At 34.4% G+C, this 25,816-nt stretch overlaps 1 protein-coding gene and 1 non-coding gene across 3 annotated transcripts in view; both read left to right on the top strand.

The window, feature by feature from the left end:
• The first annotated feature begins 450 nt into the window (after nt 1–450).
• Nucleotides 451–25,816, top strand: part of SLC30A9 (solute carrier family 30 member 9) — a 61,446-nt gene continuing 36,080 nt past the window's right edge. The window contains exons 1-6 of one of the 2 annotated variants that reach the window (XM_006209777.3): nt 451–704; nt 10,273–10,425; nt 18,783–18,845; nt 20,293–20,392; nt 22,126–22,218; nt 22,570–22,652. In XM_006209777.3, the coding sequence (XP_006209839.1) occupies nt 593–704; nt 10,273–10,425; nt 18,783–18,845; nt 20,293–20,392; nt 22,126–22,218; nt 22,570–22,652 (604 nt within the window). In that variant the 5' untranslated portion in view covers nt 451–592. The remainder of the gene's footprint in view (nt 705–10,272; nt 10,426–18,782; nt 18,846–20,292; nt 20,393–22,125; nt 22,219–22,569; nt 22,653–25,816) is intronic. The other variant, XR_012061927.1, reaches the window with a different exon arrangement.
• Nucleotides 20,663–20,735, top strand: TRNAG-ACC (transfer RNA glycine (anticodon ACC)). The gene has a single exon. It is a non-coding gene; the product is annotated as a tRNA-Gly (tRNA).

Here is a 25,816-nt window from a genome sequence, read left to right as displayed (position 1 = left end):
TGCAAGTAACTGATTCCCTGGGTACTTGCCTTCATGATACTGGCCACACGATAGTGTTAACGATGTACTGAGGACATTGTAGCCTAAGCTTGGACTTACCCAGGGAAGGCTTCTCAGAGAGAGTCTCAGAAAGCTATTCTATCTTCCCACCCTACCTCCCATTTCCAACACCAAAGACCAGAATCTGAGCCTAGAAAACAGAAAAGTAGGCAGAGCCCCCAAAGGCTGTCATTTCTATGAAAGCTTTCCTGGCTGTTAAGAAGCAAACAGTTCACCTGTAGACCTCCAAGCAAGACGCAAAAACAAGCGCTGAACACTACACGAACGCCAAACTTCCCGCGTAGCCGCACTCTCCCCAGCTGCTCCGGGTCCGTGGGGGCGAGGACTCGCTATTCCCATTCCGCTTTACGTCACTTCCGCTATCCGCGCGGCCCGGGCTCTAAAGGACGTTACCATTTCCGGGTTCGCTGAGGCCGCCTGCGGCGGCGCAGGCGTTGAATTTCGCGAGTGTGCGGTCTATGGAGTCAGTTGGTGTCGGCAGCGGCGCGGAGGCAGCAGGCTGTGTCCGAGTGGGGGCCTTTGCCCCGCCAGTATGTTACCGGGCTTGGCCGCCGCCGCTGCGGCCCACAGATGTAGCTGGTCCTCCCTATGCCGGCTCCGTCTGCGCTGCAGGGCGGCGGCCCGCAACTCCAGCGACCGCCAGGGTGAGTGTCCCGCGCCGGCCGCTGACTCCGCGGAAGCCGGACTGGAGAACCAGGCCGGGCTCGGTGCTGGGCCCCTCGCCTCGGCCAATTGTTCGCCGGCTTGCCCTTCCCCAACCCCACAACCTTCGTTTCGGGCCTCCGCCTTTGCAATTCAGACTGCCCAGCCAGCGGAGGCCCCTGACAGGCCTCGCTGAGCTTGGTCTCGCCTCCAGCCCTAGCACGGCCTCCGCGGAAACTTGGGGCAATTTGCATGCCTAGTTGCCTACAGGAAACCCACCAGTTTGTTGTCAGTAAAACGTTACGTGAACATAGCATTGCCGACCTCCCTTTCCCCTCAGGCATTGAGGAATTGCTGACTCCACAAAGTTCCAGGGTCTTTTGAGCTCACCGACTCACCTTCATTGGGCACTTTTGGCCGAGCAGATTTTCTTACCCTGCTCCTTTTCTCATGCTCCCAACTTGTTTTGTTAAATTTTCTAAGGAGGAAATTGGGGGATGCTACTTAACATTTACAAATCATGCTTACAAATGCAAGTATGAACATCCCACAGTTATTGAATGAGCCCAGTTCCACTGAACAATCTTTTTGGTGAAAAAATGCGTTTTGGTGCTGCGGCAAATTAAAAAGTGGTTATAGAGAGTTTTTATCCCTCTCAACATTCTTTTCTGACTCAAATTTAAATTTTAAATCTGACAGTTTCCAAAATAACATTGAACTTTTAATCAGGTGTACATCCAATTTTGCCATAATTGGCATACCGTAGGTTGCTTGGCACTTGCGAACTTGCAGAAACAATGAGGGAGATGACAACTAAATCCACCCCTAAACTAATCCCCCAGGTTCTTGGGGATGTAAAGTGTTTACAAAAACATTGCCCCAAAATTTATGTCTGAAAAAACTTGTAGCATGTTTGTGACCTCGCAATAGAAGTTGGAAGTTGTAGTCACTCAATTAATAAGTGATATGAGCAACAGTAACGCCTGTGCTGTGAATTATTTTAGGATTTGTTCTTATCTTTTTGCAATAAATGTAAAAACTGGCTCTTAAAATTTCAGAAGTGTTGCTTTTAACAGCACTGTTTTTGGGGCTTTTTGGTATTGATGGAAAAGTATAGTATAACTGTTGAGTTTTTCTGTATTGGAAATATACTTGATTCTCTTGTCAGCAAAATGAATTATCTGGTTATGTACTGTACTCCAAAATCCCCAACTAAACTTTCTAGCATAATTGCTTCTATTGACCAAGCAGTTTTAGCATTTTACACTTCAATTAGGTGTAGTGGCTGTTGAATTTAGTCTAAACTGCTGTTTAAGTGTTGGTAAAAAGGAGTTGAACTAGTGTGATTTGTAATCCCTTATTCTCTGTAGCTGTCATGTTGAAAATTAACGTGCTTTTTGTCACGGCCATCTCACCAGTCAGAATGACTGCAAATTTCTTTGCAGTGTTTATTACCAAAAAATTAAAATGTATTTTCATATTTAAAAATACTTAGTCAATTTTAAAGATAACTTTATTTGTGAAAATTTAGTTTCGATAATACTGTAACAGTTTTTAAAAGAGCAACCATAATTATGGTAAAGCTTTAGAAAAAGAGTACTAATTAAGTTGATGCATGTAAGAAGAAAATATTTGAAGAACTTTGGGGAAAAAATTCTAAAAACAGATGTTTTTCTTTGTCAAATAAAGTTTAGTTTATGCTTCTAAAATTCCTGTGTGGCTGGGAAAAACTTATAAAGAATAAGGAGAGAAGGTACGCTTGAGGGCAACAGTTGCTTTATTTGCATACTTAAAAGTGAGAAATATTTATATGTCAAACTAAGGCTGAAAACGTTTAAAGGTGAAAAGGAAAACAATATTCTGGAGCAGCTCTGTCCAAAAGAAATATAATGCAAACCATATATGTAATTTTGAGTTATCTGATAGCCATGTTTTAAAAAGTAAAAACAGATAAAATTAAATTTTTTATGTTTTATCCAGTATATTACAAATATTTCAACATATAATCAATATAAAAATTACATTATCTTTTTGTACTAAGTCTTTGGAGCCTAATGTGTATTTTACAGTTACAGCACATCTTAGTTCAGACTACCCACATTTCAAGTGCAATAAACAAAGACTACTGTTGTAGGACACAACTTGGCAGTGGGCGGGTGACAGGGTGTCTCAGGCTGTAAAAGAATTTACCAGAGATGAAGGAGAATAGTAAAGGAGTTTATTAGGGTACTCTGCCATAGACAACAGTGGGCCACACAGACAAGAGGTGCCTATGTGAGCACCGAGGACTGGTTCTTGGGGTCTTTTATAAGGTTGTGTTACAAGGTGCCTGATCAGCTGGTGCACAAGTCTCTGATTGGTTGGAGGTAAGAGGTTTAGGGTCTATGAAGGGCAGTGGGGTTTATGACTGATAAGGTGGGCTGAAATGAAACAGCCTGAGCTATTATGAGATTAGGCATTACCTAGGGCTATTAGTTTGTTAGGGCAAACATGCCCAGTAAAGAATGTACTTTATCTGAGAGATCAGAGGCAGACATCTGAGAGCCCAGGAATGGGTGTCATTGGACTTTGAAGGACGTCAGTTGGCCCCACAACTACTGTATGGTAGTGCGGTTATAGAGTTAAGTGTCCCTAATTTGTAAAGAGGTTTTACCAAACAGTGTACATTCCAGTAGAAAAATGGGCAAAGAAAGTGAATGAGTTCATAAAGGGGTTCAAGTGACCAATAAAAAATGCAGAAATGTTCCATATTTACTGATAAGCATAGAAATATAAGGCTAGAGGATTTACTATTCATTGCCTGACTCATGTTATCTAAGTTTTTCATAGTAATACATCATATTGAGTGTGCAGGAAAGCAGGAACTCTCTTACTACTGATTGGGACATGTAGTTGAACGGTGTTTTGGAGGTCAGTTATTCTTTGTAGAAAAAGAACTTTAAAGGTCCATGCCTCTTGACCCAACAAGAGATTTACTTAAGAGACCCACTTAAGAGATTTGCTCTCAATAAATAGATAAATATTAAAGGGTATGTACAAGTTCATTATTAATAGTAGTAAACAGATAACATATACAGTTATGAAGAGTTGAAAACAAATATGTTACGGTACATTTATTATGGACTGATGATAGATGCAAGCATTTAAAAAAATCAATTTAGAAGAATATTTAGTGACACAGAAAAATGCTATTGATGTATACTAGGTAAAACTAGAAAAAATACAGTAAGAATATATACTGTGATGTTAACAGTTTCTCTGAAAAATTTTTTAATTAACCAGTGTTTTTTCCAAATAATCTACAATAAACATATACTTTTTAAATTTGGGGGGGTTATTAGGTTTATTTACTTATTAATTACTATTATTTTTTATTTGACAAAAGTACTGGGAATTGAACCCAGTACCAGGCATGTACTCTACTGCTGAGCTACACCCTCCTCCCAACATATACTTTTAAATAATTAAAAATACTAGTTTCTCTAGTGAACATACATTTTAAAAAGGTTTTTTTAAACTTTTTTTTTATTGAGTTAAAAAGTTTTTTTGACTTTGCATAGAGCACTTGTTTTTTCATGTATTTATGCCTTGCCTCATTTGACGCAGATTTGAGATGAGAGGATGCTCCTTTAAGTACTACATACCAAATCAACACACACATGCTTTTGCCTTAAACATGAGATTAGTAAGTCTAGTTTTAAAATAAAAAGATAGAAATTGACCTGTGTATTTTTTTATTCCTGTCTCTAAATCTGCTAGTATTACCATAAGAAAAGTAGAATGGGAATTTAACTCTCCTTCCAACCCCTTAAATAACTAATAGGAATATTGACAGTTATAAAAGGTCATTTTGACAGGCTGACAGCATAATTCTGTGTAGTTCAAGTTAACGATAGGATTAACCACAGTATGTGCTTCATAGGGTTTTTGTGAGAATCATTCAGTAAAGAGGTGTCAGGTGTTGTAATTGCTGGTGGTGTGGTACTGAACAAGACAGACACCATTTCCACCTTTTTTTGGAAATGAGGAATGAGAAAACTTGTCCAAATGATGTAAAAGAAATAAGCAGAGTAGTAGGCTAGGACATAGCCAGCAGGGATCTTGCCCAGGACTCCAGCTTTTCTGAAGTGGTAGTGACTAAGCCAAGGCATGTAAAGTGAAAATGAACAAGCCAGGTGAAGATCTTGGGCAAAAAGCAATCCAGGCAGAACAAACAGGAACCCTGCAGACCATATTAGTAGTATTCAGGAGCAGAAACAGATGTACTGTGGCTGTGGTATGGTTGGAAATGGCGTGCCAACCATACCGTGTAGAGAATGGGTGGGAAAGGGGAGAGTGTGAGTAAGGAGATCATTAGAGGGCTATTATAGTTATCTCGGCAAACAAGACTGTGGTTGAACCATGATAGTTCGCAGTGGAGATGAAGAGATGTAGATGGCTTTGAGGTATGTTGTGGAATATAAATTATAATGTGATAATACAGGCAGAGCATTTAGGACAATGGCACTTTGTCCTTGATGGTATGTCCTAATGGTAAATCATTAATATATTAGCTTTGGGTTTTTTTTTCAATTCCTAAGCAAATATTAACAAGAATTAAGCAAGGAAATAGAGCTGTGTGCCATGAGCAATACAGGAAGTTGCCAGCATCTTCTATTCTTTGTATACTCAGAAAAAAAAAAAAGGATTCCCTATTGCTTGCTCTGTTTTGGTGAAAAATCACATCAGCAGTAGTCCTGAAGGTTAAGCTACTTGGTCTAGGTCACATTTGTGCTTGCCAGGATGATTAGGCAGAAAAGGGATTTTCCTGCATTTTTGGCTAATTGAAAGCATAAAAAGTAAACTAGAGACAGCCAGTGTCTATTACATTAGTTGTAAGAATATTAGATGAATATATTATTAATTTTTAATTTTAGGCATTTTGGGGAAAAATATAGAAACGTATAAGGTACAGAGTTAAAAACTAATCCAGATATTTCACCAGTTACATTTTTAATAGTTGATATCATACTGTATTATTTTTTCTCCTTTTTTTTCATGCAACATGATAACATGAATGTTTTTCCATGTTATTTAAAGTTTTTAATGAAAATATAGGGAACTCTCATAACTTAATCATTCTATTAGGAAACATTTAAGCTGTTTCTAGTTTCTGCTATGATAATACCATGAAGAACAGTTTTTGCATTCTATATTATTATTATTTTTGGTCCAGCAAGTTTCTGCTGTGCTACTCTGCTTACTATTGTGTATTTTAAATTCACACTTAGTAGCCTCTTAAAAATAAATGTAACATTGATTTAGTTTTTAATATGTCAGTGCTTTAGTAATTTTGGGAAAAAACTGCAGAAATAGTCTCTTAAGTAAAGAGACTGATCTCTGCAAGATTTAGGTATAAATTTGACCCTGGTCCTGAAATTAGCCTGAAGTAAAACATACCAAACTGCAAGAAATCTTTTTGTTTGATTTTAGTTATTGTTATTACAGAAGCAATGTACACGGTAGACAGAATTGTCAGTATGCATGGGAGAAAAAGTACTGTTTGAGAAGGTACTTTTCTATACAAAGCAAACTTACAGTTACCAAAGGGGAAAGTAGGGGGGAAGGATAAATTAGGAGTTTGGGATTAACGTATACAGACTACTGTATATAAAATAGATAAAACAACAGGGACCTACAGTGTAGCATAGGGAACTATATTCAATAACCTAAATTGGAAAAGAATCTGAAAAAGAACATGTGTGTATATATTTGAATCACTTTGTTGTGCACATGAAACTAACACAACATTGTAAATCAACTATACTTCAATAAAAAAATTTTTAAAAAAAGTCTTTGTTCAGGCCCATAGAACAGTGAGCACCAAACTCAGGACTAATCTACCATAGCATAGCTTGTTTTAGAAGTCACCTTGAAGAAAGGTTATGAATGGTGGATAATATTTTCTACTATCTTTCTGCCTCCTAGAATTAATTAACAAATTCAGTAATTTATTCAACAAATGATTTTTGACTGCTGTGTATTAAGTATTATATTTGTTTTATTGAACCAAGTGTAGTCCTGTATATTTTTTAGAATATAAAATGTTAAAGATAGTAACGTTCTGCAAGTTCTGTGCAATTTTCTTCTTTTTAAAAAACTTTCAAAATTATTTATATAGTTAGTTAATGGAGGTACTGGGGATTGAACCCAGGACCTTGTGCATGCTAAGCACATGCTCTACCATTGAGCTGTGGCCCCCTACCTCATTTTTCAGTCTTGTATTTATGCCAGATGTGTACTTTTAAAGTTACAGATACCTGAAATTCTTCTGAAGTTAGAAGTTAATTACTTTTCACACCTGCACCCCAGTGTTCATAACAGCACTATTTACAATAGCCAAGACATGGAAACAGCCTAAATGTCCATTGACATATGACTGGATAAAGACGGTGTGGTATATTTATACAATGAAATACTATACAGCCATAAAACGACAACATAATGCCATTTGCAGCATCATGGATGTCCCTGGAGAATGTCATTCTAAGTGAAGTAAGCCAGAAAGAGAAAGAAAAATACCATATGAGATCGCTCATGTGTGGAATCTGGAAGAAAAAAAAAAAAGAAGGAAAGAAAGAAAAAGACAAATGAACATAAATACAAAACAGAAACAGACTCATAGACATAGAATATAAACTTATGGTTACTGGGGCAGGGGAGGGTGGGAAGGGACAGACTAGGAGTTCGAAATTTGTAGATACTGACAGGTATATATAGAATAGATAAACAAGATTATATTGTATAGTACAGAGAAATATATACAAGATGTTGTGGTAGCTCACAGTGAAAAAGAATGCAATGATGAATATATATATGTTCATATATAACTGAAAAATTGTGCTCTACACTGGAAATTGACACAACATTGTAAATTGACTATAACTCAATAAAAAAAAGTTAATTACTTTTTAAAACAGGTAGCAAGGAATCTATGAGAGTATTACGATAGTGTCAAAAGGACACAGAAGCCAACTTGAAGAGACTACTACTGGCCAAAAATGGGATGGACAGTTTGAGCATTAGTCAGAATAATGACTAAAATGTATTGATATATATCAAATAATGTTTAAATCTATGAAATCATAATGATACTTACACATGGCAAATTATTGTGTCACTGTTGCAGGGTGGTACTCATTATTTTGAGAACTAGAAAAGGGAAAGAAGCATTTAGCCTGACTCTTCTATATGAACTGTACTGCTGAGTAACCAAATTAATGAAGGGAATTTTCTCTTTGTAGAGGTATTCTGACTAATAACTGAAGTGATAAAACTGAAATATCACCATTTTATACCCACCTAATGAATAAATAATTCCAGGCATAGAAAAATATAGTAGACACTATCATACAGACAACCAAATATTATGTGGCTTCTGGTGAAAGAACTCGTAACTACTTATCAAGTAGTGTTGTCCTAGTAAAAAGGAGCCTGGATTTGGATAAAGTGTTTACATCCATGGATTTAAGAACACATAGAAGTACAGATTAAACAATACCATAGGAATTAAATTAGCAAAATTCAGACTAGAAAACTACCAGGACAAAAGTTTAGGACAAAGCTGGTTTCTTCAATATGAAAATTGTTCTAAAAAGAGATATCCTGTTGAACAGAGACTTAAAAGACATCTCAACCAGTCACAGTATGTGGACTGAAATAGGATCTGTTCATACACACAAAAATTATAACACTTCTAATACTGGAAATTGGAAAGAGGATATTTGAGGATATTAAGGATTTCTTTTTTTACTTGTGATGGTGGTATAGTTATCTTTTTAAAAGTTCTCTCAATGTATACTGAAATATTTATGAATGGAATTATTTTATGTCTGAGATTTGCATCAAATTAATATGGAGGTGAGGAGATACTGGTGCAGATAAAGATGAAACAGAGTTTGCCATGATAGATAATTGTTGAAGGTGGGCAATGAAAATGTGTGTTTATTGTACTATTTTTCCTACCTTTGCATATGTTTGAAATTTTCTGTAATAAAATGTTTTAAAAATTAAGGAGAACCTTGAAAAAACTCCAGGATCAAGTCACAGGAACATTGTCTTCTGAGGAAGGATTTTTAGATTCTAGTAATCCCTCTTTAAACATCCTAGCACAATTTATAAAAGCGTTTCATCAGTGGGTGAAAAAGAATGTTGACATATTGTCTTTGTTGGTAAATAATCACAAAAGTTATTTTGAATAAGTCAAAACACAAGTGGCCGTGGTAAAGAAGATTGGTTTCTTAGGAAAATTTACTTTAGCCCTTGCTTCACTAATTAATTTTCCTGGTAGTTTACATATTTTAATGTGAAAGAAGATATGTTGTTATATTTACTTTACTCAGCCTTTAAAGAGTAGAAGCAAATGACCAAAAACATCCTGGCCTTCAACAGATATTGCCAAATAAATGAAAGAGTAAGTTGACATCAGGAAGTTTTTCAAGAAAACAAGTTCCAAGCTTGAAACTTGAGTGAATACTTATGCTGCCTTATGTCTCTCATGCTTTTCAAATTATCTTCAGTGTTCAGAATAATTTACATTCCTAATAAATTCTCTGACCCATTCAGAAAAGGTTTATTTTTCTTGATTTCAGAAGACAATCTGCACAAGCACATACATGAATTAACATTTTGGGAAGATCATTATTAAGCAGTTAGAGAAGTTTCAACTCTTAAATCCTTAACCCTCCACTCAGAGAAACTGGACTATCTCAAATGATATAATTTCATTATATCACCTAAAACTTTAGAAGATACATAAATTATATCTAGACAACATTTTCGAGTTTTAAATACTAATAGAAAAAATAAAAGAGAAGATCACATGAGAGTAGAGACAGAGATATACTTTTCTACCACTTTGATGCAAGCATGGAATCTATCTTTCTTCTGTATTTCAGCCCTCCAAAGCCCACAGTCACCCCAGATTCAGCAGCTGAAGTACTTTGTAATTAGTCTTCTATTCTTCCCTCAATTAGATTTCTCATACACTGAGGAATCTCACCAAATGTTGATCTAATTATCTGATTTTAAAAAATCAGTGAAAATCTGAATGACTGATTAATATAATTCCTTACTGACTGTGAAATGAAAGAGGAATAAATCTTCAACTAGCAGAAGGAAGACACAGGTAATTTTGAGTAGGAAGCCTTCCTGACCTTCCCCCTCTCAGTTTTTTATTGTGAAAAGTACATTATGCCAACATTTTTTTTAGCTTGCAACAGCATACAAAATAGAGTATCTTTTGTATTCCAGAGCCCTTGCAGATTAGCTGAATAATATGAATGTTCTGTTTGATTTTATGTAATTTTAGAAGTTTACATATAAATAAACTTACAAGTTTAAAAAAAAGGAATATTATCCTTACTTTTCCTTTATAAAATATAGACCCTGTATACCTAGGGGGTCAGTGAAACACCTCCATGGAAAGAGTGGCTTTGCATGGCACGTTTGGGTATTTAGCAGAATGAAAAGAGGTATGTTTTATTGGTATTTATTATGGATTTGTTTGAAATTTTAAAAATTTTCTTTTAGAATGGCAGAATTTAGTGACATTTGGAAGCTTTTCAAACATCGCTCCATGTTGTACACTGAATCAAGTAAAGTTTTACTCTACAAATGTTCAGAAAGAAGGACAGGGATCACAAACTCTCAAAATGGAGAAAGTACCGTCATTTGATGAAACAGGTATGTATAAATCTTTTAAAATAATTTTTTTCTGTATACTGGAATAGTTTGCACAAGATTATTTGTTCCTTGAATGTTTGATAGAACTTATATGTAAAACCATCTGAACTGGTGTTTTCTTTGTGAGGAGCCATTAAACTGCTAACTTAATTTCTTTTAAACTAATGTTTTTAAATTTTTCTATTTCTTTTTGACTCAGTTTTGATAAATTCTATTTTTTTCTGGGGATTTATCCACTTCAACTGATTTATTGACAAAGTTTAAGATACTTTCTGTATACTCTTAGTAGCATATGTAGTTATATCCTTTTTTTTCATTCCTAATGGTGTTTGTCTTATTTTCTTAATTAACCTTGCCTGAGCTTTGTCCATTTTATTATTTTGCAACTAATAATTTTTTTTTTAACTTGCAGAATCTTTATATTGTATGTTTGTTTCCTCTTTCATTAATTTCTACTCTTACCTTAATTGTATTCTCCTTTCTGCCTCCTTTGTATTTACTTTGTTAATCATTTTTTAACTATCAGTTAGCTATTTTGCTCATTGATTTTGAACCTTCCTTCTTTTCTAGGGTAGGAATTTAAGCCATGATTTCTGATGGTAGATTTGGTATTCTTTCCTGATAGTTGTCCCTAAAATTTTGCTTTGTATATTTTGAGGCTATGTTACTGGGTGCATACACATTTAGAATTGCTACATAACACTCATGAATTATGCCTTTTATTGTTATATAACAGCTTTTTTTTTTTTTTAAGGGACATCTCCACTAGATTTCATTAGTATTTGCCTGGTATAATTTTTCCTGTCCTTTGACTTTAACCTTTTTTTGGCCTAATTTAATAATTTTTGTTTTTTCAACTGAAAGTTTAATCTGTTTACATTTACTGTAATCATTGATATGTTTGGACATATTTTTTCCATTTTATCATGTGCTTTCTTGTGCTGTTTTTTTTCCCCCTTAATTAATTCTTTATTTGCCTTCTAAAAATTTTTTTCTCATTCTATTATCCCCTCTCCCTTATACACACACACGTATACACCCTTGCTTGGGATTAATATACTTTATGTTTGTACTAAAGTCTAAAGGTACTTGAAATGTTTACTTTGCTTCTGAAAAATACAAAGAACTTAGAATGCTTTAACTCTGGTCATCCCCTCCCAACTTACTTATTTGTTGGCTAGTGTTTTGTGTCTATTCTCTCTTTCCCTTCTATAAAAAGCACTTTGTTGTTTGTTTAAATTTATCTAAAATCTTTGGTGATTTTTTTTTATTTCTCTGCTCATTCTATCTGATATACATCCTACAGGAATTCCTTTAGGTGAGGATCTTTTATGGTAAAGGAACATTTAATGTTTTAATCCATTGTCTTCTGGTTTCCATTGTTGCTGTTGCGAGGTCAGATAGCATGGCTTTGTTTTCATGTCTTTTTTGTTTGACTGCTTTTTAAATTTGGTTAGCTTTATGCTGAAAGTCTTTTTCTTCGGTGTAAACTGCATTTTCACTATGATGTGAATATTTGTATATTTCTTTGTATTTATCCTGCTTGAGATTTGTTGGGCTTCCTGGATCTGAGGATTGTTATTTTTCTACAATTCTGGAATTCTGCAATTCCTGTCATCCTTTCAAGTATGTATTACCACCTCTCATTTCTCTTTCATCTCCCTTTTGAGATCTTCTTGCTTTATTTTCCATGTCTCTAAACTTCTCTGTTATACTTTGTACTTCTTTATCTTTCTGGCCTGGATCCTGGATTATTTCCTTAGGTCTACTTAGTTCACTAATTCCCTCTTTAGTTACCTCTAATCTGCTGGTTAGTACATAATGCTGGGTTTTTAATTTCAATGATTATATTTTTAATTTCTAGAAATTGTGTATTTTTCACCTTGCTTAGTCTCTTGTTTCTTGCTTGTATTTCAGACTTCTCTTTCATTAGGCATATTAAACATAGCTATTTTATGTTCTGTGACTGAAAATCCTGTTATCTGAAATCTTTCAGTTCTTACTGTATTGTCTTTTTCCTATTTCTTGCTCTCTTTCATGACACCATATCTGTTTTTAAACTGAGAGTTGTTTATTTTCCATGTAGTTTTATATCTTGGAAGAATTTGATATCTCTCTGGATTGAGATACATTCCTGCATAGAGTTTGCACTTGCCTCTGTTAGCTGCTAGGGGCACAACTTGGCACCACATTAAATTAAATTGTCAGCTTAAGATTTTTTAGACCACGTTTGTAGCATGAATTCAGACTACAAACTTGTGTGAGCTACCTTATGGCAGCTAGGATTTTCAGGGGAGTTTTTTCTTCTCTACTACCTAACACCAGAGTGAGGGCAGGCTTGCTTCCTTACTGCTCCCTTCTGTGTGTGTTTTTTCTGGGTCACAGTTATGCCATGCATCTAGCTTTTTTTCTGAGTATCTCCTGTTAAACTCTCCATCTTTAGGAGAACCTAGTTTTATTCTTTGTTCTCCCATGCTCCTTACAGCTGTGGAAGTAGGAGCTCAAAGAATGTAAGCGTTAACAGAAGTCATCAGGAAAAAAGCTGGCTTTGGTGTGCTCTCTTATTCTGTAGAGGTCCTGCTTGAGCTTCATTTTTGCCCTCTTAAGATCATTTTGCTAGCTTAGCAGTGCTTTTGAAAAATAGTTTTTTTTCAAGATATCTAGTCGTGTGCAACATTGAAAAGAAGTCCTTTATTTATTCATTAATTTATTCAAGAAGTATTTATTGAGCACTTTTTACATGGCAGCAAATGAGAATGACTCTGAGTTTATATTCTCTTTATTACTAAAACAGAAAATTAAGCAAACAAATATAATACTATATAGTAAGTACTGTGATGGAAGAAATACTGTATGCTGGAGAGGCACCTAACTGAGTTTTGAGTGGTTAAGAAAAGTTTCCATAAGGAAATGAGATCTAATTAGTGACCTGAAAAGAAAGTAGGTATTGGAGTGATGAATGGTGGAGAGGGAAGGTAACATTGCAAGTAATATAATGTGCCTAGACTAGTGAGTAGAGGACCTGGTGGTGGTGGGGGAGTTGGTAGGTTTGAAAGTACAAGGGGTGAAACTCAAGAAGTAAACAGTAATTAGATCAGGGTTTTGTTGAGGAGTTTGGACTGTTTTGTAGGTACTGGGAATCTACTGGAGTATTTAAAGTAGAAGAAGTACTTAATCAGATTTAAAATTTTAGAAAGATAACTAGATGCAGACTGGAAAACAGATTGCAAGGGAGGGAGACTGAAAGCAGTAATACAAATGAGACTCTAGACTAGTTAATGGCAGTGATTTTTTTTAAGGGAAGTAGATGAACTTAAGATTTAGGAGATGAATAATTAAGACTTGATGATTGAATTTGGGGGACTGAAAGAGAGGGTCAAGTAAAGGACAGTGCATGGTTACTGGATTAGGTGATTGTGTAGGTGATTTCGTTGACTGCTAAAATTAGGAATAACAAAGCTGGCGTGTATCTTAATGAGAAGGTGAGGATTCAGTTTTGGACATCTGAATTGGAGGTGCCTCTGGGGCATTTTGACAATGACTCGGCAGCAGTTGGGTGTACTGCTTTTCTACTGTGAGACATCGTCACCTCTTGGCTGGATTGCTGCAGTATCCTACTCCCTGGGCTCCTTGCTTCCACTCTCTTTCTTTCTTAACCAGTCTTCTTTTGCTTCTTAGAGAATACCAAACTTGTTATTGTTATAGGGTGTTTGCTCTAGTTGCTTTCTCTTTCCAAGATACCCTTCTTCATGTGGCTGATCCCTTTTGATATTTTACATCTTAAATGAAACGTCAGCTCTGCACACCCAGTTAGTCTTTAATCTTACACTAATTTTAATTCTCTATGTAGATAGCACTTATTACTGACTGATATTTTCAGTATCTGTTTTATTTTTGTTTTCCCACTTGTTTTCAGGCCTCATGATAGCAGGAACTTCAATGCCTAAAGCAACTGTTTGCACATAGTAGGAGTTTAATACATTTTGTAAATGAGTGAATACATAGAGTTATGACCTGGGGATAGAGATTTAGGAATTATTAGCTATACCCAGGTGATAACTGAAGCCATGAGTGTGTTTGAGACAGTATAGGGAGAAAGTTTAGACTGGGGAGATAAGATCTTCTAGTACAAAATCCCCAGTGAGGAGGGGGCAGGTGGAAGAAGAAGAGCTTGCAAAGAACACATGAAGAGCAGCAGCCTGGAGAGGTAGGAGAAAAGCCAAGGAGAATATGGTGTTAGGAGAGGGGAGTGTTTGAAGAATAATAAACATTCCAAGACTGTCTTTCCTTTAGTTGCATGTCCTTCACAAGGGAAGATTTTACAGATTCCTTGAGAAACCTGTGTCTGTGTTTATGATGCCTGTTTTTCATCCTTTTCCCTGAGCCCCATCCTCTTTTTAGGCTTATTGTGCAGTTTTAGCCAATTTCTTGTTTTTTCCTTGTGATGGAGAACTGCTAGGGTAAATATTGATTGAGAGTTTGATATTAGAGGATGAAGGGGTGGAGAGTGTAATGAGTCCCTAAGTTCCAGAAATAAGCATATTTATTAGAATATTGAAATGAAAGAAGAAACAGGTGATGAAATAATATAATTAAAGGTAAAACATGTTATAATGCTCTTCTGAGGTAAACATTGACTCAGGCAAAAGTATTTAATGTTGGTTCCACTATACAAAATGCTTGAAATTGAAATCTATGACTAGGTATCTTTTTTCTCTGCTGACTGAAATTAAAATGCTAGTTTATTTTATTACATTAGTACCACATTGTTTATTGATGGTTTTATTTCAGGTTCAATTTTTCAAAATTTGCTTAGGCCAAATTAGACCTTGTTAGCCATCAGATAGACAGCAAGTAATTGCTTGATTGAAAGATAATTTGTATATTGAAGAGTTTGAGATTGACTTTTGAATAATTCAAATCACACGATAAAGTCAGAAACAGCTCATTAAGAGGCAGAGACTTGCTAAGGAATCCTTAAGTTTTTAAGGAGCGTTCAGATGTTTAAATTTTAGTAAAATCAGTTTTAATTTTACTAATGATAGCAGATGTGTGGCAAACAGCCAGGGCTTGTGCTTAAAACAAAATGTCTAGAGATATTCATGGATAAAATGTTGGTTACTTATTGAAATCATAAAACATTTTACTCCAGTGACAGAGCTTAAGTTTATTAAGAGGATGGTGTGTAAAATAAGTATTCATACATGTGTTTAAGCCATTTACTAGTGTTTCTTGTTTGTGATTCTTAACACTATATAATTAGTAACATTTAGACAGTTTGTTGTGAGAAGAATATCCAGAAATACCAGTTTTAGAACTCATTTTATGTGATTTGTTTGAATGACTTTGATTGCTGTGGAAAGGAGGACAGTAGATTTCAGTTGTTCAGACACTAGGTGAGTGTTGAAAGCTTATTATTTTACCTCCCTTGTCCCTTCACTTTTCTCCGCCCTGTGTTCTATTCCCCAAAACAGAATTTTAAGAAATTGATATATAGATTCTACACAAAGATTCTTTAGGATTTGTTTGTTGTGTAGCGAGACAAAAATATCGGTCATTTAAGTGCTCAGTCAAATGTTATAAGCCATAGTTACTAATTAAAGAAATATTTTTAAGGCTCTTTAATTTACCAATATGCTGTCATAACCTGCTTAGGATTTGATGAATAATTAACGTAAAGCCTTTTTGGCCTTCTGTACATGTTTTAGTTAACAAAACATAATATATACCATGTTAAGTAGTTTCCCTAGTGACTTTCACTGAAACTTACATGTAAGATTTTTTGCTTTTATTTCAAAGAGAGCTTTGCCTTTGTTAGTGCCTATTCTGTTGGCATTTAATTTTTACATAAAAGCATGATAGGAAGGTAAATCAGATAGGCAGAAAGTCTGATCAAAATAGCAGTAACAAAATGTAGAATAGATAAACAAGATTATACTGTATAGCACAGGGAAATATATACGAGATCTTACGGTAGCTCACAGAGGAAAAACTGTGACAATGAATATATATATGTTCATGTATAACTGAACAATTGTGCTCTACACTGGAATCTGACACAACATTGTAAAATAATTATAAATCAATAAAAAATGTCAAAAAATAGCAATAACATCATTAAATAGATGCTCTGAGGTACTCATTCTCTTTACTTATTGGAGTGACAAGACAAAATATAGAAAGAGAAATCTGAAGAAGGAATTGAACTCAAAAAATGATATCCTATGCTATGTTCAAGAAGTAGAACAGAAGTTTCCAGGCTCTGGGTGTAAGCAGGCACTGGCAGGCAGGAGTTTGGCTCATTTCCGGTAATGGATCTGCAAGTGCTCCATGCACAGTCCGGTATTGGAGTCAGACTCACTGCGTGAACTTAGCACACACCCTTCTACAGGAGACTGAAACTAGCCTCTTCTGTTTGTTACCTGAAGCTCTGTCCTGTAGTACGATGTAGCGTAGGGAGGCAAGAGGACAAACAGGAACTGAAACCTGCTGTTTGCTGGCTTGGAGACTGGACTGAGGGGTAGGAATTTTGAATTGGCAGTGTGGATCTGGTTCAGGACAGAAGAGTCAGATTGTATCTGAGCACTGGAGTCTGAGGAGGAGAGTGAAAGGGTATGTCCTATTCAGAATAAAATTGCAAATTCTAAAATTTAAAAGTACATGAAGGATCATATTGCTATATATATATATATATATATATATATCAAATCAACATGTTATACACTTTAAGCTTACAGAACATTGTATGTCAATTATATCTCAATAAAAAATGCACAAAGAATCCTAATGCTAAGAAAGCCAACAAAATCAACAATCAAATGTGAATTAACTCCAAATGATATTAAAATAACAGCTTTGAAAGTTTAAAATCCTTATAAGAATAAATGAAGTACTCATATTTTGAAACACAAACTGGCAGAAATAAAAGCAGAACAAATATATCTGGAAAAGAGCCAGCTAGAGATCTTAGTAATGAAACTGTAGTCACTAAAATAAGAATTTAATAGATTAAATAGCCATAGTCAAGTAGAGAATTAGTAAATTGAAATTTACCCTGAATGTGCACAGGAAAAGCAAGAAGATTTTCCGAAAAACTGAAAAAGCTTTTAAAAGGCATGAAGCTCTAGCCTATTTGATAGGCATTTCAGAGAGAGAATAGAGAACTGGTGGAGAAATATATAAAGAGATAATAGATGAAGATTTTTCAGAATTTGAGAAAAATAATTTTCAGATCAAAAGTGTACTTTGAGTACTAAACAGGATGAATGAAAAGAAATATACAGATTTCAAACCAAAACAAGAAATAACCCAACTTAAGAGCTTTCAAAGAGAAAAGTCAGACTTCTGTTTTGTTGCTCTTTTGAAGTAGACTTCTTATCTGCAGCAATATGTGGAAGTTAAGGGAGGAGTGATTTAGAGTAACATCCATGAATGGGCAAGAGGAAAAGTAAATGTTACCCTAGCATTTAATACTGGTCTAAATAATCATTCTTGAGGAAAGGCAAAATAAAGACATTGCACATATGTAAAGAAGACTATCATTTACTACTAACCTACCTTCATTAAAAAATAAACAAAACCAAATCTATATTTCTATAAGATGCAGAGTAAACCCAGAGGGAAAGAAGGGCTAGGGTATAAAAGAGACAATGAAGAGCAAGAAATGGATAAAATGTACTGGTAAAGCTAATTACTGGTAATAAAATAATAAACTTTTTATATTAAATGCTAAAATTTTAATCATGAGTAGTAAGATGGAAGTTTTCCGTGGTTAAAGGTTTTTTTCTTGTCAGAGGAAGGAAGAGATGGTGAATAACTTAACGGATGGTTAGAACGATTTACCAAGGAAAGTATGTTATGTTAAATTTCTAAGTGGAATCATTAAAACAATAGAAATATAATCTTGTACATTCAAAATTAGCATGAGGGTGGGGTGGGAGGAGGATACAGAAAACTATCAATCTAACAGTTGGCAAGAAAGGCAAAATGAATATAAAAACAAAGAAAAAAACTGAAGACCATCAGGTGGCAGAAGTCTAAATCAGGTAATTAAATCTGTCAGATTTCATGGTATTACATATCCAAGGTTTGACACTTGGATGGGTGTTGAATTTTATTAAATGCTTTTTGTTTAGCTTCTGAAATGATTCTAGTTTTTCTCCTTTAATCTATTATTGAGGGGAATTAATAGCTTTTCTAATATTTAACTACGCTTTCATTCCTTGGATAAATCTAACATGGTCCTTGGTATGTTACCCTTTTTATACATTATCAGATTATTAGATAATATTAATTAAATGTATAGGTTTGTATGAATGCAACTGTTTAATATAACTTTTTAAAAATAAACTTTACAGCAGAAAATATTGGTGCAGAACTGAAAGCTCCGCTTATTAAGCAGGAACCTCTCCAAGTAAGAGGTAAATATATTCTATTCTATTTTTATTATAATATTTTGAATTAAATATATAAAATTAGTTTATTTAGAGCCCTTTACAGTTACATTATTCTGAGTGTATATTCATTTTTACTTTTCTTTAAATATATTGACCATAAGGATTTATTTTATTTATAAGCTAATTTTCTGCTGAAGTTTACTTTATATTTTGGGCATAAATTTTGTGGTAATTGTGTTTTCAAAAGCCCAAAGGAGTAGTGGCAAATAAAATCATCAATTGCTTTGTCATTTTTTGAAGAGTAATACGATTAAAGAACAAGAGGCCAACACCTATAGCTTGTTCAAATTCAGGTAGAGTTTGGACATTCTTGTCTGATTTCCTTTTCTGGGAGAAATTGGGTGATGAAGGAGCTTGTTTGCATCTCTTTTCTTTATAATGGGCTATGGCTCCCATCTCCAAAGTGCATGTTTCATGGAGGTCCTAGTTCTGTGATTAGGAGCACCATGGCTTTGGTGTCACACAGAAGTGGATTCACTTTGTAGCTCCAGCACATACTAGCTATATGGCTTTGGGCAGTTTTCTTGACTTCTCTGAGCCGTAGTTTCCTCCTCTCTAAGAGGGTCCTAAAACTGGGGCTTCTTTTCTAGGATAACTTTAGAGATGATACATAGTATATAGTCACAATTAAGAATGATGCAATGTGATAGCAGTCATCATCAATCATCTGGGCCAGGACAGGCCAATAGGGATTTCTAGACACTTTGAAGAAATTATTAAAAAGTAATTTATAAAAAAAAACCTAATCTTTTAGAGAGAGATGTAGTCCTCTTCTCTGACCCAAAGGAGCTTATTTGGATTTAGAATTTTAGTACTATTAGGGTAAGGCAGTTTAGAGGCTTGAAACTCATGTAAAAATAAACCTGAACTTCCTTATATGCCCACATAAGAAATAATAATGGTCTAGTATATATACAGATTATTATATGTAACTGAAATAAAAGTTTTCACAGGAGTTGCTTATTCATTGTATGTGGTACTCTTTGATTACTTTCTATTTTTTATGAAATGCTGGTTTCACTAATGTTTGGAAAACACTGAACCAGCATGTAATTCTTCTTTGAAACTTCAGTTTATTTTCGTTTAGGCCCTAAGCAATTTAAATTGTGTTGGTATAATTTAAACAGACCAGTAATACCTATACAAGGTGTTCATTAGACAGAGGGTTGACATTTTGGCATCAGTTTCAGATGCACTGTGGTGATAAAAGCTGAGTGGTTACAAGTATAATTCTGTTCTATTCTGTACTTGGAGAACTTTTTTCTTTCTAATGCCATTTAGTGCATCAGGGAAAACATAAATTTTGTATGAAATTCATTGGCAGACCTTCTTAAAAATCAGCCTGTGTTCATCTTCAAGTGTGTCTTCCAATGTGAGTAGTTGGTATATTTTCCTGTATTTTTGGTTTTAGTCAAAGCAGTCCTTAAGAAGAGGGAATATGGACCAAAGTACACTCAGAATAACTTCATCACTGGAGTCAGAGCAATGAATGAGTTCTGCCTCAAATCCAGGTACAGTAATTTTTATTTTAATGTGTTAGTTTGCTCTATCTAATCTAAATAACTAGTTATTTCTTAGACTTTGTTACCTGCTACCATCCATGTGGAAACTTTACCATGGCTTCTTCCTAAATTGAAGAAATACTTTCGTTAAGTTAAAAAGTTTTAGTTTACTAAATTGAATTCTGCTCCTGCCTGAGCAATGCCAGTCTTTCTTGGCTCCTATAACTCAAAAAGTCAGGTTCTTCATAATATTTATATCACACAAATAACTTACGGTAGGGAGGGTATAGCTCAGTGGTAGAGCGTATGCTTACCATGCAGGAGGTCCTGGGTTCAGTCCCCAGTACCTCCATTAAATAAACAAACAAACAAACAAACAAACCTAATTACTCCGCCCCCAAAAGAACCTTAGGGGTTTAATTGTTATGTTAATATGTGGCATAGTTATTTGCACGAATGCAAATAAGATTATTTGCATATTTGTATAACTTTAAATTTTTATATTTTTTGGCTTGCAGAGTTGAGTAGTTATTTATATTTATGTTCACACTGCAGCTGTAGTTTCTGTTGAGTATAAATTATTTTACCTCTTTCTGGTATCTTATTAATTTTCTTGTAATTAAAGAGATTTATTGAGATTCTTTTTACAAATTTAAACTCTTTCCCCCCTCTTTGTGTGTTTACCTAGAAAGGCTGTATTTATGTCAAAGATTTCTTGGCAATTTAGGCATCAGACAATCTAGTTTCCTCCCCTCAACCCCCTCATGGTCACATCTTCTATGATATAGTACCAAGAAATAAAGATTCCTATAATCAGTTTTTATAACTTACATAACTATTGAAACAACGATCAATTATAATAAAGGTGTAAACCTATATTTTGTTTCACATGCAAAAACTTTGTGAATTAAGTAGCTTAGGTATTGCTGTCTGCACGTTATAGGCCAGGGAACATAATAAAGATGTTAGTGATGACCCAACTCATTCAGTGCGTCAGTGTCAGAGAAGGAACCAAAATACATATCTTTTGTTACCTGTTCCAGACTTTCTTTACTAATGTGTCATGGTTGATTGTTGACCTATTTTAAACTCCAGGTTTAATTTCTGTAACTTAATACATTCCATAGTCACCAAATTTTTATTTATAGGTCTTTTCATTGCTGTTACAAAATTCCTTAGGAAGACCAATGATCAAATTTAGAATGACTATTTAGCGGTGGCTTGATGAATATATAAACCTTTCAGAATTTAAGAGAAAGGAATATAATTAAATAGCATGAAATTGACATATACTCTTTATAACTTGATACCTATGAATGACATTATTACTTAGTATTAATCTGGACATAAGTAAATGACTGCAAATATTAAATTTAAGTTCTTAAATAGAGGAATGATACTCTAATCCACGTTCTTTCCGCTTTTCACTGTTTTCTTCATACATCAGACATTGTAGAGGTGTGTCCATAGCAGATAAAATACAAGCACTGATAAAGGAATTTGCTCTTTACATATTATGGTATCTATATTGAAAATCAAGAATAATTCCTCATTTTTCAACTGTCTCTAAACTACTTTCTGTGTACAAAATGTCACCTTTAAACTGATTTTTGCAGACTATACAAATTTAGCTTTTAAAATGAGGATCAGTGTAGTAGCTTTTATCTGCCCTTAATAATCCTTTGAAGTGCATAAACTATATGAATCTTGTCTGATTAAATTCAACATGTTTCTTTTTTCAGTGATCTAGAACAACTTCGAAAAATCAGACGACGAAGTCCTCATGAAGACACTGAGTCCTTTACTGTATACTTGAGATCAGATGTGGAGGCAAAGTAAGAACATAGTTCTTTTAGAATAAAAATACATGCTGAATTTGGGATTAATAAAAACAGATTGTAGACAGACTCAGAATTTTTAAATTGACATGTTTTTTATTTTTGCAGATTTATCTGGGAGTTACTAGTATGTACTAGGTAACTTAAAAAGGTTATAAGTTATGAGAAAATTTGCTATTGAATTTATTCTTATTGTTTAGATTTAATTTAGAAAACTTTCTCAAGTGCTTTATATTTTTCCTGAAGAACCTTATGCTTTGTTGTTAGATTCTCATATAGTTGTAGTTATTTGGATTTAAATGTGATTATAATAAAGTCATTGAAATTGTCATTTATTGGTGTACACAGATCTTTGGAAGTTTGGGGAAGCCCTGAAGCTCTTGCCAGAGAGAAAAAACTTCGTAAGGAAGCAGAAATAGAATATAGAGAAAGTAAGTTTTCTTAATTTAAAGCTGAGTGGTTGCCTACCTTTTGTCTTTGGCATTGTTCGTTCTAGCAAGTACCAGTTTTCATTTTGGAATTCAATTATTTTATAAAAAACAGTATCTATTTGTTTTCTCCTTTATAGCTTTTTAAAGATCATGAGATCAAGTGAAGCTAATTTGTGGTTCCTATAAGCATATGAATATTGAAACTTAGGGTCTGACTGAAGATTATACCTGTTCTTAAATTAAATCCTAGTTAAGGGGTCTTGGCCTCTTAGGAGAAGGAAACACTTTTTGATATCTTTATATTCACAGATAAGCTAAAGAGAGCTGCACTTAAATTCCATAGGAATGAAATGTTTACTTTCTTTTTTTTTAATTTATTTTTTATTGAGGTAACGTTGGTTTATAACTTTATATGCTTCATGTGTACAACATTATATTTCTACTTTTGTTTACCCTACAGCATGCTTACCACCAAATATTTAATTTTTGTCTGTTACCATACAGTTGATCCATTGTACACATTCACCTTCCTCCCTGTCCCTTCCCCTCTAGTAACCATTACTCTGTTGTCTGTATCTACATGTTTGGTTTGGTCTGGTCTGAATTGTTTGTTTATTTCATTTTTTGTTTGTTTGTTTTCTATATTCCACATATAAGTGAAATCATACAGTATTTGTCTTTTTCCATCTGACTTGTCTCACTTAGCAGATGGCAAGATTTCATTTTTTTTTTTTATTGTTGATTAGTATTCCATTGAATAGAAATACCACGTCTTCTTTATCCATGTATTCCCACTGTTCTTGGGTGCTTAGATTGTTTCTGTATCTTAGCTATTGTAAGTAATACTGCAATGAACATAGGGACGCATGTATTTTTTTTAATTAGTGTTTTCATATTCTTTGGAGAAATGCCCAGAAATGAGATAGCTGAATCATATGATAGTTATGTTCTTAATTTTTTGAGGAGTCTCCATACTGTTTTCCATAGTGGCTGCACCAACGTGCATTCCCATCTGTAGTGCATGATGGTTCCCTTTTCTCCACATCCTCATCAACAGTTGTTTTTTTCTTGCCTTTTTTTGACAGTAGCCATTCTGACAGGTGTGAGGTGATATCTCATTTTGGTTTTGATTTGTATTTCCTTAATAATTAGTGATGTTGAACATCTTTTCATATACCTATTGGTCATCTGTGTAGAAAAATGCCTGTTCAGCTACTCTGTCCACTTTTTGATTGGGTTGTTTTATTGTTGTTATGTGAGTGCTTTATGTGTTTTGGGTATTGACCTCTTATTAGATATTTAATTTGTAAATAACTTTTCCCATTCAGTAGATTGTTTTTTCATTTTATTGATCATTTCCTTTGCTGTGCAGGAGGTTTTTCATTTGATACAGTCCCATTTGTTTACTTTTGCTTTTGTTTCCCTTGTCTGAGGAGACATGTCTAGAAAGCTGTTGTGAAGACTGATGTCAAAGAGTGTACTGCCTATGTTTTCTTTTAGGAGTTCCATGGTTTCAGGTCGTACATTCCAGTCTTTAATCCATTTTGAGTCGATTTTTGTGTATGATGTGAGATCATGGTCTAGTTTCTTTCTTTCTTTCTTTCTTTCTTTTTTTTTACCTATAGCTGTCCAATTTTCCCAATACCATTATTTGAAGAGACTGTTCTTTCTCTATTATGTGTTCTTTGCTCCTTTGTCATAAATTAATTGTCCATAAATGCTTGGGTTTATTTCTGGGCTTTAAATTCTGTTCCATTGATCTATATATCTGTTTCTCTGCCAATACCATGCTGTTTAGATTACTATGGCTTTGTAATGTTTGATATTAGGGAGTGTGATACCTCCAGCTTTATTCTTTTTTTCTCAGTATTGCTTTGGCTAATTGGGGTCTTCTGTGGTTTCATGTAAGCTTTAGAATTTTTTTGTTCTATTTCTGTGAAAAATGTCCTTGGGGTTTGATAGAGCTGCATTGAATCTCTAGCTGAAATAATTACTTTCAATGAAAGAAATACATACTGGGGTCAGGTAGCCCCAGAATTTTGGTATCACTATTCAGTTAATGGCTTCCACTGGGTTTCTATATAGGTAATACAGATGCTGATACAGGATATGATTAAATGTTATGCTAGTAGGGATAATCCACTGGGGAATTACATACTCATAGTACAGTTATAGTTCTGTTACTCTAGGGAGCTGAACAGTCATGTGGCAGCATTAAAGCAGAGATAGAGGTCTAGTATCTGCAAAAAATACACATATTTTTCTTTGTCAGTTGGGCTTTATTTAGGAGGATTTTGAATTCTTTATATTTCTAAGTTCTGCATAGGACCAAGGCTTAAAGGTGACAATATTTCCTTCTTCTAATGAATTGGTTAAATTTCTAAGTGGGAATTGTGAGACGGCTGTGGTCAGTAGCCCAAGAAGAAAAGAGATAGAATTTCTTGAGAGTATGGGTGTCAGGTATCAAGAGGGAGATTAAGGAGAAGGGGAAGAACATTGAGAAAGCACATGCAAGAAAGGAAAGGACGAAGCAGGCAAGGTTGTGGTGCTCAAATTATTCCAGTGTTGGCTGGTGGAAACATCTCAAAATGGCTTTTAAGTCATTTTGTCATAATCCGGGTACTGTAGTAGCATCTTTGCTTTTAGGTACAATAAGATGTTTCAGGTTCATCTTGTCTGTTTCCTCCCCCAGATTGGAAATCAGCCATTTCTAAAAGGAACTCCTTTTCCTTTTAGTAGGAAATGAAATTGAGAGACCTATCGGCATTAGAGGTTCTCATTTTTAATAGGTTGCTAAATTTTTAAGGTCTTTTCAGTGGACAGAGCTAGGAAATATTTATTGTTTCTTAAGAGAAAATATATTGGTTATTCTGATAAACTTACAGGGTTTTTTTTGTCTTTGTTTTTATTTTTGTTTTTTTCTTTTTGTATCTCACATGGAAAACCTTATTTCTTAATTCATTAACATAATTGTATTTTGGTTTGTTCATATATATACGCACACATAGAGAGAATTCAGTGTAGTTTCAGAATAACAGTATCAGTATTATTGCTATCAGGGTGATTTAAGATTTCTTTGTTTTTCTTTTTGTCTTTAATATATATTCCACTAGAGGTGTATAGTCAAATGTCTGTTTTAAAGTCACTTGTGATTTCTCTCTGTA

Source organism: Vicugna pacos, chromosome 2 (genome assembly GCF_048564905.1).
Source record: "Vicugna pacos chromosome 2, VicPac4, whole genome shotgun sequence".
In the NCBI taxonomy this organism is placed as follows: Eukaryota; Metazoa; Chordata; class Mammalia; order Artiodactyla; family Camelidae; genus Vicugna; species Vicugna pacos.
This window is presented reverse-complemented; position numbering and strand designations above follow the sequence as displayed.